The sequence below is a fragment of the Balaenoptera acutorostrata genome, chromosome 6, assembly GCF_949987535.1.
Source record: "Balaenoptera acutorostrata chromosome 6, mBalAcu1.1, whole genome shotgun sequence".
NCBI lineage: Eukaryota > Metazoa > Chordata > Mammalia > Artiodactyla > Balaenopteridae > Balaenoptera > Balaenoptera acutorostrata.
Genome location: NC_080069.1, coordinates 68,813,792 through 68,826,679, shown reverse-complemented (window position 1 = coordinate 68,826,679; position 12,888 = coordinate 68,813,792). Strand labels below are relative to the sequence as shown.

General features: G+C 43.7%; 1 protein-coding gene across 1 annotated transcript; it reads left to right on the top strand.

The window, feature by feature from the left end:
* Positions 1–972: 972 nt before the first annotated feature.
* On the top strand, positions 973–11,847 carry MLANA (melan-A). The gene is made up of 5 exons (XM_007182191.2): positions 973–1,047; positions 2,282–2,383; positions 4,908–5,004; positions 10,312–10,425; positions 11,740–11,847. Exons 2-5 carry the CDS (start codon positions 2,307–2,309, stop codon positions 11,806–11,808), a joined length of 357 nt encoding a protein of 118 aa, XP_007182253.1. The 5' UTR covers positions 973–1,047; positions 2,282–2,306; the 3' UTR covers positions 11,809–11,847.
* The last annotated feature ends 1,041 nt before the right edge of the window (positions 11,848–12,888 follow it).

The following is a 12,888-nucleotide window of genomic DNA, read 5'->3' as shown; positions in this document are numbered from 1 at the left end:
TGATTATCCAGTAGGTTGATAATGCCCTCACAGAGAGCAGTCCAGTGGAAACTGGAAAGCTAGAGGATCAGGAAGGAGTGGGGCTCTTGGATGTTATGGGGAAGGGGACTGTAGTGGTCATTTAATCTAAGTCCTCAGCTGGTGAGAACGCTCACATTCCTTTATTCTGGCGGGTGTTTTGTTTGGTTTTTGCTTTTCCACAATGGTTACAGAGAGCTGGTGAGCAAAGATAATTCTCTCCCACTGAAATGCTTCTGGGCTGTATCCATTTGACTCTTGGAGTAGGCTATGATGTCAGGTTGAATCAGCCCTGGTTTTAATTAAATTCTGGGTAGGTCATATACTACCTTCAAAGAGGAAATTTTGTCTGCTCCTTGCAGATGCAAGAAACCCACACTTCCCAGGGCACAGTCATCTCTGAGGGCATCACAAAAAATCTGGGAGCTCAGCTCAGGAAGATTTAGGGATCCTCTATTTCCTCTTCTTGATCAGGAGGTCATGGTCCTAGATGACCTCCAGGTCTGAGCCCAAAGTCTCACCAATCCTTTGAGGTAGAGATGAGGGAAGGTATAGGGTGCCCAGTTATATTTGAATTTCAGATAAATAACAAATAATTTTTTTTTAGTAAAAATACATCCCATGCAATAAGTGCGACATACTTACACTAAAAAATATTGCCCGGACACAGTTATACTAAAAAATTATTCATTATTTATCTGAAATTCAAATGTAACTAGGAATCCTATATTTTATCTGGCAACCCTACAGAGAAGGGATTGGCATTTAAAATTAGTGGCTTCCCTAAGATGAAACTCTGGGATTGGGGAAAACAGAGGCCACAGTGAGCTGTGACTTTTTGAGGAGAGGAATGAAATCGGTTTCTTTCACGCCAATTAAGCAATCACAAATGACTCCATCAGAAATCCAAACTCGTGACTAACATGGGACTCAAGACCAGGAAAAAAAAAATTAAAAAGATTAAGAGCCAGAGAAGCAATCTTCACACACAGGGCCAGCCAGCAGACGGAGTGGATCCCATCCTGGCAGGTAAGGGCATTGCCATCTCACCCATTCTTTCAGAACAGAACAGGGTTGGGAGATTCTGGTGTGATCCTCCAGCCTCCATGACTCCTGGCTGTCGGCAGAATTCCTCCTCAACATTTATAATTCTCCGACTTCTGAAGGTTCACAGAGTCTCCTCCTAGGTCCTCCCTCTAGGCTGCCAGGAAGCAGAGCAGAGAAGCAGGAGAAGCAGTTGTTCAGGCTGCAGCTGGCTCGTGAGCAGCTGTGTCTGGTCCCTTGAAGGAGCACTTTTCTTGGCTCAGGTGGGATGCGGTGCATTTGATGAGCCCACACTGCTTGCCAAGGCTCAAAGCTGGAGGTATAGATTTACAAAAACAACTTAATGCAAAATTAATTAAGTTTTGTGTCTATCATTTTGAACACAGAGTTCACCCCTACATTATTCACCTGAGATGATCAGTGAGTTCAAGTGTGATTTCTTCTTTACAACTGGGAAGGGAAAATTACACATGAAATGCCCCAAGGAACGGGTTCATGGGGTAAACTCTCTGCTCCTCTCTCCCACTTCTCTTCAGCTGTTTTAAACAGGATCATTAATATAACTCTATGGGGACCAGACCTTTGGGATTCATGAGAACAATAAGAGGAAAGAAAAAAACACACTAGCAAGGAGAGAAGAGAAACCATTGTTGATTTTTAGCAAGCACACTCTACTCATGACCATTGAAGTTCATGAGCTTTTTTTCTATTTGTTTGTATCATAGTTTAAAATTTTGTATTTTGGGGCAGTTTCCTTTGTTGGAAAATGGGCTTGGAGGATGCTGTGCTAGGCCACACACACATTATGTCATCATAGCCTTCTATTTGTCCAATGAGCGATATAAAATAATACCTTTGGAGAGAAATAACTCCTCTTATTAACCACAGTCTTGGGCCAGGGAAAGTAAGGAATGAATAAAAATGCTTCTTGTTTGTTTCTCTACAAGTTTATGGTATAGAGTCAAATTAAAGGTCACATTTTTTCCCCCAAATTATAACTCAGTTTGAAAGTTTTTTCCTTTTGTTTGTGGTTCCTTCTTTGAAGCTGAGCAATTTCCACTTGATATTAGTGAAAGGAGGTGCAAATCCTCTCACAGGGAGAAACCAGAGGGTTCGGCTGTCATTCCTGGTCACCTAGTGAGAATGTCTTTGTGGGTGTTTATGAGATGTAAGAACATGCTGGATGCGTGAAATGACACCTGTGTGCCCCTGCTGTTAGGTGACCCGAGGCCTGACCCCACAAGATGCCAAGAGAAGAGGCTCACTACATCTATGGTTCCCGCAAGAAGGGGCACGGCCACTCCTACGTCACAGCTGAAGAGTAAGTTCAAAACCAGACCCAGTGGGGTTTCCAGTTTGCCTTTTGCTGACACAGCCTGCTGGCTTCCCCCAGCACATGCCTGTCTGTAAAATTCTCTAGTGTCTATTTCTCCAGAAAGTAAATACCCTGGCAATGAGGTGAGGAGACCCTGTGGTCCTACAAGGGACCTCAAGCTTCTCTGAGGCCAAAGAGGCAAGGAGGTAGGAAAGGTAAAAAGCTGGATCTTGCCATTTTTGTCTGCATTCTTGGCTATGAGGCATTCATTGTAGGTTCCCAGGCTGAAAAACATCTGTCTGGGAGCAAGATGCCTCTTTCCTCAAGCCTTGCCTGTCTACTCCACTCAGGCTCCCGGATGTGGTTTGCAGACAGAACAAAGGCAAGTTGCCAAAAGGCAAGTGAGGATGAAGGGTAGATGTGTGTGACTCCACCTGCTGACTGACTCCAAGGTGAAGAGGGTCATAACCTTTGCATCAATACTTTATCCTAAAGAAAGGTGTTTCGTATTATGAATTAATTTAAAATAAGTATTTACATGATTAGACATTTCTAAGTGCTAAGCATTGTATACCAGCCCAAGATGCTATTCTTGCCTTTGAAAAAAATCTTACAGCCTAGTGGGAGAGTTAGGCATGGGAGTAATTTCGGCAAGTGTATGTGCTGTGATGGGAACACAGGCTGTAGGACACACTCTGCATGGATGAGAGTGGGCAATGTGGGGGGGTAGTGGGAGGGCCCCCCCACCCCGAGTGGAGACTCCAACAGGACAAACGAGGAACCTGGTTTTTATGTGGACCATCTCTTAAGTGGTCTGCTCAGAACTTCCTGCAAACCTGCTCTCTCGGGAAAGAACTGTTGAATAGCTTTACCAGAATGACCTAGCAGGGGCAAGAGACATGAAGAACCCATCAAAGGCACCGAGGAGGAGTTCAGGCTGGAGCATTTCCTCAGAAGACCCTAGTGGGATTCTCTAACATCCCTGCATGGTCAACTGGGAGTGGAGGTGGGGAGATCTTCTGAAAAAATGTCCCAAGAGCAAAAATATACTCTTGCACGTGGTATTAGGTAGGATATCTTTCAGCTCTTGTATGATGACTCAACAGACTCTGTGAAACCACCGTCAAGAGAGGTTCTCAGTTGAGGGGGCATAAGCCGCCTATAGAGCTTGTGAAAATGCAGCTTCCTAGGCACTGCTACCCAAGAGGCTGTCTCTGTAGGTCTGGGGACGGGGGGCCCAGGATCTGCACTTTAACATGCATCTCAGGCAACTCCACGGCAGAAGGTATCTGGGTGACATCTGAGGAGCCCTGCCTGGCTGGGCAGTGGGTTCTTGTGGTGTGTCTGGCACATCCCAGTGTTCTCGGCTCTCACTAGGCGTGTGTGAGTGCAATGTAACTGTGTGTTGAAGAGCTGGAACAGAAGGCTTCCCTGGTGGCACAGTGGTTAAGAGTCCGCCTGCCAGTGCAGGGGACACGGGTTCGAGCCCTGGTCCAGGAAGATCCCACGTGCCGCAGAGCAACTAAGCCCGTGCGCCACGACAGCTGAGCCTGAGCTCTAGAGCCCACGAACCACGACTACTGAAGCCCGCATGCCTAGAGCCCGTGCTCCGCAACAAGAGAAGCCACCGCAGTGAGAAGCCCGCGCACCAAAATGAAGACCTGACGCAGCCAAAAATAAATAAATTGAAAAAAAAATAAAAGAGCTGGAACAGAGCTCTATGTGTGTCAAGATGTCCAAGGGGGTGACCACAGACCTGGGGGGTGGAATTAGAGCACAGGCATGCTGGGAGTTGAATCAGCTGGCTCCAGTCACGAGAGCCCACTGAAGGTCCCCGTGACAGCTTCATTTCAGGAAAGGGCGATGCAGCAGGAAAGGCACTGGCTGCGTACCTCAGTCGCTGGGAATGCTGGTTCTGCCGCTCTCCGGTTGTACAACCTTGGGCATTTTACCACCCTAAAATCTTGAGGATGTCAGATGTGAAATGAATATCCTACCTATCCCAGTGGATTGTTGTGGGCCTATAGTGGGGTGCTTGCCCCAGTGCTTGGCAGGGGTGTTGTGAGAATTCAATAATCTAATGCATGTAGAATGGTTATCATGGTGCCCAGCTTACAGCAGACATTAAGTCAATGTTCCTTTCCGCTTCTTTTTTGTAGACTGATAGTTGGGGAAAATGTTTTAAACTAGCCTTAATGAAAAGAAAAGATAATTCGGTCTCAATAAATATGTTGTCCACATAAGGGTCAGTTACTACTGCACCTGTTGCACCTGGAACTTTGGTGCTGGGGCCCAGGCCAGTTAGCACTGCTGCTGTGGGCACACACCTGAGAGGCTTCCAGAGATGGTCCCGTCCCTGGGTACGAGTGCTGGAGGCCTGGTGGGTGCTTGGTGTGGCGTGGGGTGGGACACTCCTTGGGGACTGCTCTGACTGCAAAGCCCCTGTGAAGAGAACACATTGATGCACATTTCATTATAATCTGGAACAAGGTTTCTGTACCAAGATGTATTTGTCTATCTCTCGGGCCAGGGCTGCAGGGATTGGCATCCTGATAGTGATCCTGGGAATTTTACTGCTCATCAGCTGCTGGTACTGTAGAAGACGAAGTGGATACAGAAGCTTGAAGGTGGTAAAGTTCCCACTGCTGGGTCCCTCCAGATCAAGGACCTCCTTTCTCCTTCTTTCTCTGAATTTCTGGGGAGTGGGGTGACATTCTCATGATCATCTCTATCTCTGATTCCTGGTTCCAATGAGTCTTTCTCTACATTGTACTTCTTGTAACTCTTCCTTTGCCTCTGCCCACGTGTGAACACCAGTCAGGAACTTGGCCCCTCTTTTTGGTTCCACTCACAGGAAACTCGAGTGCCTATCTGTGCGTGTAGCTGAGCACTAATGGTTTGTGGGGCACAGGGGAAGGGTTCATGGTTCTCTTGCACAGTGAACAGCAGCATTTGAGACACTCCAGATCTTACCAATCCTTCTGGGGATTCCCACTGGCTCTGTTACTCCACTTAGAGGCCCTCTCCTCTCACCTTGCCTCTTCACCCCTTTCCTCCCAGGTTGCCTGGGAATTCCAAGTTCTTCTAACTCTGTTAGCAAGCAACCCATCATACCCAGGACCCGTCCAGCCATCAGTGCAGTGAGGAAACCATCCACCCCTCAGCAGCACAAAAGACCACCAGGTTTTTAACAGATTCCTTCCTCCACTGATGGCCAATGTGGTTTTAATAGGATTTTTGCTCCTTTACCCATACGAGCAGGAAGTTAACAAACGACACAGTCCAGCCTTGGGGTAGCAGGATCTTCCACGTATGAGAAACATCAACAGAGTCTCTAAACTATAAAGACGACAGGTTTCAGAAACCTTGCTTCAAAGCCAGGTAGCACTTTGGAACTTAAGCATTCTCCACAGTGAGAAATGGGATGGAAGGAGAGCTGCAACTTGCTCTCTCTCTTTCTTTTTCTCTCTCTCCCTCTCTGCCTTGTTATTGCAGATCTGAAAGCTTCTGAGGTTGATAAGTAATGGAAAAAAATTGATATTTACAAAAGATGTTGGAAAGTTCCAGTCCTCATTCAGCAAGCACTTCATGCAGAGAAAGAGGTTCTGTGATGGATGGGAGGACTGGCCTGGGTGGAGGGTTGGAGCCTGCGGCAGTCTGAGGAGGAGAAAGGAAAGGTGAGAGCTGTAGCTTCAAATTCTTCTCGTTGCCGGAAAGCCTGGGCAGTCCCATGTGTCCCTTTCCCTAATGCCCATCTTGCCATAGTGTCCCAGATACCAACCATGAAAGACAGGGTGAGTTTGGGGGGATACAGCCACCAAGCAGCAGCCCTCCAGTGTGGTGACATTTATGGGAAGGAGAAGTTTCTGAGCCTGAATAAGACTCCAGACCAAGTTCTGTAGCAAAGCCTTGGGTTAGGAGGTTACGGATAAAACTCTTTGCTCTCTGCCACACACTCTATGTGTACCTCTAGCACTGGGTTATGACATTGCCTTGTAATTTGTTATTTACTTTTTGCTTCTTCACCCCTTCTCTTCCTCCCATTTATGAGCTGGGACAAAGAATATTTCTTATTCATCTTTGTACCTCCAGTGCCTAGCACGGTGCCTGGCACACAGCAGTCACCCAATCGTACGGCATAAGGAGTTGGTCTCATTGTCTGCCATTGACTTGCTTGGTAGTCTTAGATTTTCAGTTCTCTGAGCCTCATTTACTCTATTACACACCTAGACACAGATGATATAACATGATGTGTATCAGTTTTTATTTAATATGTTTTCTTCTATAATTTAAAAAATTTCATTCTATGTTTGCATATTAAAAAGTTTTTTTAATAAATAAATTTATTTATTTTCTTTATTTACTTTTGGCTGCGTTGGGGCTTCGTTGCTGCACGTGGGCTTTCTCTAGTTGCTGCGAGCGGGGGCTACTCTTCATTGCGATGCGTGGGCTTCTCATTGTGGTGGCCTCTCTTGTTGCCGAGCACAGGCTCTAGGAGCGCGGGCTTCAGTAGTTGTGGCTTGTGGGCTCAGTAGTTGTGGCTCGCGGGCTCTAGAGCGCAGGCTCAGTAGTTGTGGTGCACGGGCTTAGTTGCTCCGTGGCATGTGGGATCTTCCCGGACCAGGGCTCGAACCAGTGTCCCCTGCATTGGCAGGTGGACTCTTAACCACTGTGCCACCAGGGAAGCCCTATGTCTGCATAGTAAAAGAAAAATGATTTAGTCTTTCAAGGAGTAAAAACTCTACAAACTCAGTATGTTGGTACCCATTTCCTAACTGTCCACGATTGCTAGCTTGATGCTACCCGGACAAAAAGGCAATGTGTTTTGTTTTTGTTTTTTTTCCTTTCTGCTTCAACACTCTCATCTTAAATGTGTTCAATTGAAGAGTAACAGTCTTAGTGTTGTGGGCTCAGACACTGAGCATTTTGCCTGGTGTAGTTCAAGTTCAACCTGCCACCCTCCATTCCTCCAGGTCTAGACCAGTGATTTGCAGAGTTTTTGGAATTTTTATGAGATAGAACTGTGTTTAAATTCCCTTGTTCCTAATGTTTAAAAATGCTGTCATTTTTTTTTTTTTTAAATATTCATGCATTTGACAGATACACCTTTATTAATTAATTAATTTATTATTTATTTTTGGCTGTGTTGGGTCTTCGTTTCTGTGTGAAGGCTTTCTCTAGTTATGGCAAGTGGGGGCCACTCTTCATCGCGGTGCGTGGGCCTCTCGCTGTCACGGCCTCTCTTGTTGCGGAGCACAGGCTCCAGATGCGCAGGCTCAGTCATTGTGGCTCACGGGCCCAGCCGCTCCGCGGCATGTGGGATCTTCCCAGACCAGGGCTCAAACCCATGTCCCCTGCATTGGCAGGCGGACTATCAACCACTGCGCCACCAGGGAAGCCCCTGTCATTTATTTTTTAAATTAATATTAAAATCTTGTTTTGAGACTTTCATATCTCCTGAAAAGCCAGGTTGGGGACCAGCAGTCTAAGAAGTTTAGGCAAAATTATGTAAAATAGTGCATTAAGTACTGCATTTAATTACATAATAATCTCCCTGTCTCTCTTCGGTGATTCTATTTTCATTATAAAGCAGAAGAACATAAGTGATGATAAACGCAAGTTTTGGGTACCTGAATCACTCCACCTGTAGCAACCTTCATTAGGCTTTGAAATATGTTTATTCTCCCACTTACACTGACCACAGAATGGTAGAAATGTTGGTTGGAATTAAGGTCTCCTAAAATTTCCCCTTTGGCTAACAATTCCCCTTAGATCTGAAAAACATCTTCTGAAAGGAAAGACTGCTTTTTGCAGCAATGTGTCTCAGAGGAAAATGATTTGTAAGGGAGTGGAAGTTGGCTTTCATATTTATCAGTTTTACTCTTTCACTTGGGAAGTTTAGGACATAATACTTTTGATTCTTGGGGAAGAATTTAAAGGCTCTGCTGATAGCTCAGTTTACACTCATGTCTTGAGGTGTCATGTCTCTCAATGTATGGTCAGGGGCCTTTGCACTTGAATCACCTAGGGTTCTTGCTAAAATGCAGATTCTGGGACCATCTCTGGTGGTGGGACCCAGGAACCTATGTTTTAACACACACACTGAAGTTTGATGCAAATACAGAGAATTGGCAGTGAACTGGGGAAGTGGCCCACGCTCCTATCCTATGGCAGGTGAGGATTAAAAAAAAAAAAAAAAAAAAGAATAAAAGCAATAATTGAGGTAAAGGGAGAGAATGCATTAAACACCTTACCTGAGATATATTGCTGGGAGTGGTGGAGGGGAGCAGAACCTCCCTGGGCCCTCATGTCAAAATTGGGGTTCTTGTGCTTATATCCTTCCAAGGGGTAGTGTCAATAATGATTTCAGACTAGAGTTTAGGAAAATTACTTCTTTACAGTCTGCACACTGTGTAGGTATCACCTGCAACCATGTGTGGCCTCATCCAGTTGATGTTCCAAACACTTCTCCTCCCTGGGAGACCTGCCTTGATGCCCTTCTCTTCCAACCCAGTAACCCCAATAATCAGCCATGGTCTGCAGACAAGCCTGCAGAGGCACTGAACACCTGCACAGCCTCCCTCTTCCAGCCGCCCTCAGCCAGGACCACAGAGAGCTGCTCATGCCCTACTGGTGGATTGGGTTCAGATATGTTCGGGTCTGTATCTTCAAAAAATGAATTAGGTGTGAGCATTTAAAAGTAACAGTTTACATAAAAATCTTAATTTCTAGTTTCTTGTTTTTAAAAAATCAAAAGATCTGGCAGAAACTGGCAGCTATGCAGTGGTTTGTCCCTTTAGATGGGATATACACTCCCTCCTTTCCTATGGTCCCCACTTGACCTCCTCCTCCCTCTAAGTGTCTGAGCGTAGCTGAGTCACCCCAGGCACAGGCGATAAGAAATTGCATCGTCTGGAGAGCAGCGGTTCTCTGTGTGGCCCTGGACCAGCAGGGTCAGCATCACCCAGGGAACTTGCTAGAAATACAAATTCGTGGGCCTTCACCCTAGACATACCATGTAAGAAATTCTGGGTGTGAGCCCAGCAATCTGTGTTTAACAAACCCTCCAGGTGACGCTGATGCATTCTAAAGTTTGAGAACCACTGCTGTGGAGAATTTAACAGTAAAAGCAACTAAAAGTTAGTCTGCTTTTTATAATCACAATGTGCCAGCAATTTTAAACAATGTCAGTAATGAAATACTCCCCCTCACTAGGGTGGACCGCTCCTGCAGTCCCCATTTTGGTATGTGTCTCTGCCTTGCATAAACGGTTGACATTCTATTCTAGGGATGGAGAGCATTACCCCCTAAACCTATGCAAACCACCGAACTCAGTTTTACCCACCCCTCCCCCAATAACTCAAGGTGCAGGACAGCCTTTGACTGACTTGCCATCATTGTTGTGATGTGACTTGGAAGCTCAGTGCTACAGCCACAGCATTTCTATCACAACACAGGCATTCGTACTGTTTCAGATATTTTGCTGTCATTATGGGGAAGGCAGAAATAGACAGTGTCCCTGCTATCGAGTTGCTCATATGCTTGTCCTTACTGTGATACCAGCTCCTGCTTCACTAGCTCTGATCTATTCCACTTGTAACCATTCTCTGAGAGCCATTTTTTAGATTCACTCTTTTTTTCCTTCCCTTCAAAAATATTCGTTGACTAACTAGTGGGTGTCAGGCACTGTACTAGGTGCTTCACCTTTAGTTAATTCCCACAACAATTCTGAGATGTAGGCGATATTATCTTCATATTACAGATGAAAACACTGGAATTCAGAGAGATAAGGTGACTAGCCTGAGGATACACAGCGAATAAGTGGCAGAACCAAGATTAAGACCCATTCTTAAAACTTTGGCTTCTTCCTCTTTTCTTTAATGGACTCAATTATTTTTTCCTCACCCACTTACCTTCATGAATTCACATTTCAGGACAAAAGCATTCATGCTGGTACTCAAAGTACCTTAACAGGAAGATGTTCACGTGAGGGGCCTGGTCACCAGGACACCAAACTGCCTTTTCAAGAGAACAATTGTGAACCTGTGGTAGGTTGAGATCCTGCATCTTGGTGTTTTTGTGTATAGCTGCTTTTAACTTAAATGAATAAAATTATTCCCATTTAGAAAGCAAGGGCAATGTGAATGTGCTTAATGCTACTGACTTTAAAAAGTGGTTAAAATGGTAAATTTTTGTTATGTATATTTTACCATAATAAAAAATAAACAGTAAGATTAAAAACAAGGGAATCATAGAGATTTTCTTAAGTTGTGTCCTCTCATACCCAGATTTTCCAGGGTCAATAATGAGACCCCTACATGTAAGATCTGAAGGAAGAATTTGGTTCTGGATACAATATTCTTTTGTCTTATGTTTTTAGTATAATTGCCTTTGTCCTGAACACAGATATTATCTAACGGAGAAAAAAAAGTACCTACTATTAATTGTATAGAGTTGCACTGTCCAATAGGGTAGCCACTAGTTACATGTGGCTATTGAACACTTGAAACAGAGTTGTTTGAATTAAGATGTGCTGGAATACATACCAGATTTCAAAAACATAGTATGAGGAAAAGAGTATAATTAATTAATGATTTTTATATTGACTACATGTCGAAGTGATAATATTTTGGTAGGTGGGGTTAAATAAAATATATTAGTGAGATCAATTTTACCTGTTTCTCTTAATTTTTTAAACTGTAGCTACTAGAAATTTTAAAGTGACATATGTGGTGCACTCTATTTCTATTGGACAGTGCTGGTATAGATGTAGTACATCATAGTTTTTGAGAGCACTGACTCCAGAGCCAAGTTACTCCATGACTTACCAGTTGTGTGATCTTCGGCAAGTGACTTAACCTCCTCGTGCCTCAGTTTCCCGACCTGTAACATGAAAACCTTGAAAATACTCCCAGGGCTGTTGTGAGCATTAAATGAAGGCCTGACACATTTGTGCTCTGTTGATAGTAGCAATGGACTTTAGACACGACTATAGGGATTTATGCTTGTGGTAAAGATGAAGTGCGATCGGTGTCTGTTTAACAGGATTCAAGAATTCATTAGTTAGGGTTTGGGGCATCTACTGACAAGGATAAGCCAGGTATAAATAAGTTTCTGAAATTTTTGGGAAGCCACTTAGCCCTTTTTTCTCTGCCGTTGTTTCCCCCAACAATGTTTCAACATATATACTTGTGTAACCTAATAACGATTACCTCATTGGGTGGAAATTAGCTGTGGACAGTTAAACAAGTTTCAATCCAGAGCAAAAGTATAAACATCACGCTAACTATTTTGACTTAATCCCTCTTCCAGAACCACATGCACTGCTGCCAAGCCCATGCTCTCCTTTCTCACCCTCACAGGTTCCCAACGCTCCACCTGCCTATGAGAAACTCTCCACGGAACAGTCACCACCACCTTACTCTCCGTGAGAGCTAGCGAGGCCCCTGAGAGATGCTGAAATGATTTCCCTCACGCTTTTTGTTGAATTTGATGTGGACATGTAATGTTCTGCTTCAGAATGCTATAGAAACAGTGTACATCATCTCTACTATTAAGCTGAGTGTTAAATTCTTTATAGGGCAACTAGCAATACTGATTGAGGAAATGATGAGAAATATTAAAATGGGAAAAGCTTTGTCAATAAACATTGTAATGGATGATACTATCTGTGCCAGTAATAATAAATCTACAGTATTATTTTCTGAGGGAGATCTTTCAAGTGTGTGTTCTGGGATCATTTGATTTCTTTTTAAGTTGAAATATGGCTAATAACTAACAAACTGCTATTCTGATTTTTGAAGACGCAGCCTCTTGACCTACACGAACTCTAACAGGACTGTTGCAGGTGAGTCTGTGCTACAGAAAACTCACAAAGGATACCTCTACAGGTTTAAGACCAAGAGCTAAATGACCTACCAAATTATAGTCAGATTCATCTGATCAGGAAAGTGTCAGTAATGTCTCTTTGTTTTCTAAAATTTCATGATGCTACAATAATATACTGCAGAGATCCTGTATCTTCAGCAATACATATCGTGCAGTTCTAATCACATTTCACTTCAAGGATCAATGCTATGATAATTAATGACAAGAACTTTCTTTTAAACCAGAAGGTGGTGTAAGGACTTGTAAACAAGTAAAAGCTACTGTAGTTTGGCTGATGTCTTGTCTTAAATATTCCAAAGGCAATTTAGCTCCTTTGAGCTCCCAAATCCCTCTCAAAAGCACATACAGAAGAAATCATAAGGGACCAGAAATTCTGGAATGGTGTCATTATTTGTATAGCAATATTACAATTTATTTGTGTGACATCTACATAACATTATCTGTCTGTTTTTCTTTTCACTGAAAAATTTTTTTGGCTTAACTTATATCACCATCCTAAATGGAAAATCAGTATCATTTTTCATAAGTAGAGGATGATTATAAAAAATGAAGATAATGAAAGCAAATTACTTTTATTGAAACCTAGGAAGATACTGATAGTCACAGAATGCTGTCAACTTGAG

Coding starts and splice junctions, on each gene's coding strand:
- MLANA (XM_007182191.2), top strand. CDS start 2,307: ATGCCAAGAGAAGAGGCTCACTACATCTATGGTTCCCGCAAGAAGGGG. Junction 5,005..10,311: donor GTGGATACAGAAGCTTGAAG/GTGGTAAAGTTC, acceptor TTCACATTTCAG/GACAAAAGCATTCATGCTGG. Junction 10,426..11,739: donor AGAACAATTGTGAACCTGTG/GTAGGTTGAGAT, acceptor TCACCCTCACAG/GTTCCCAACGCTCCACCTGC.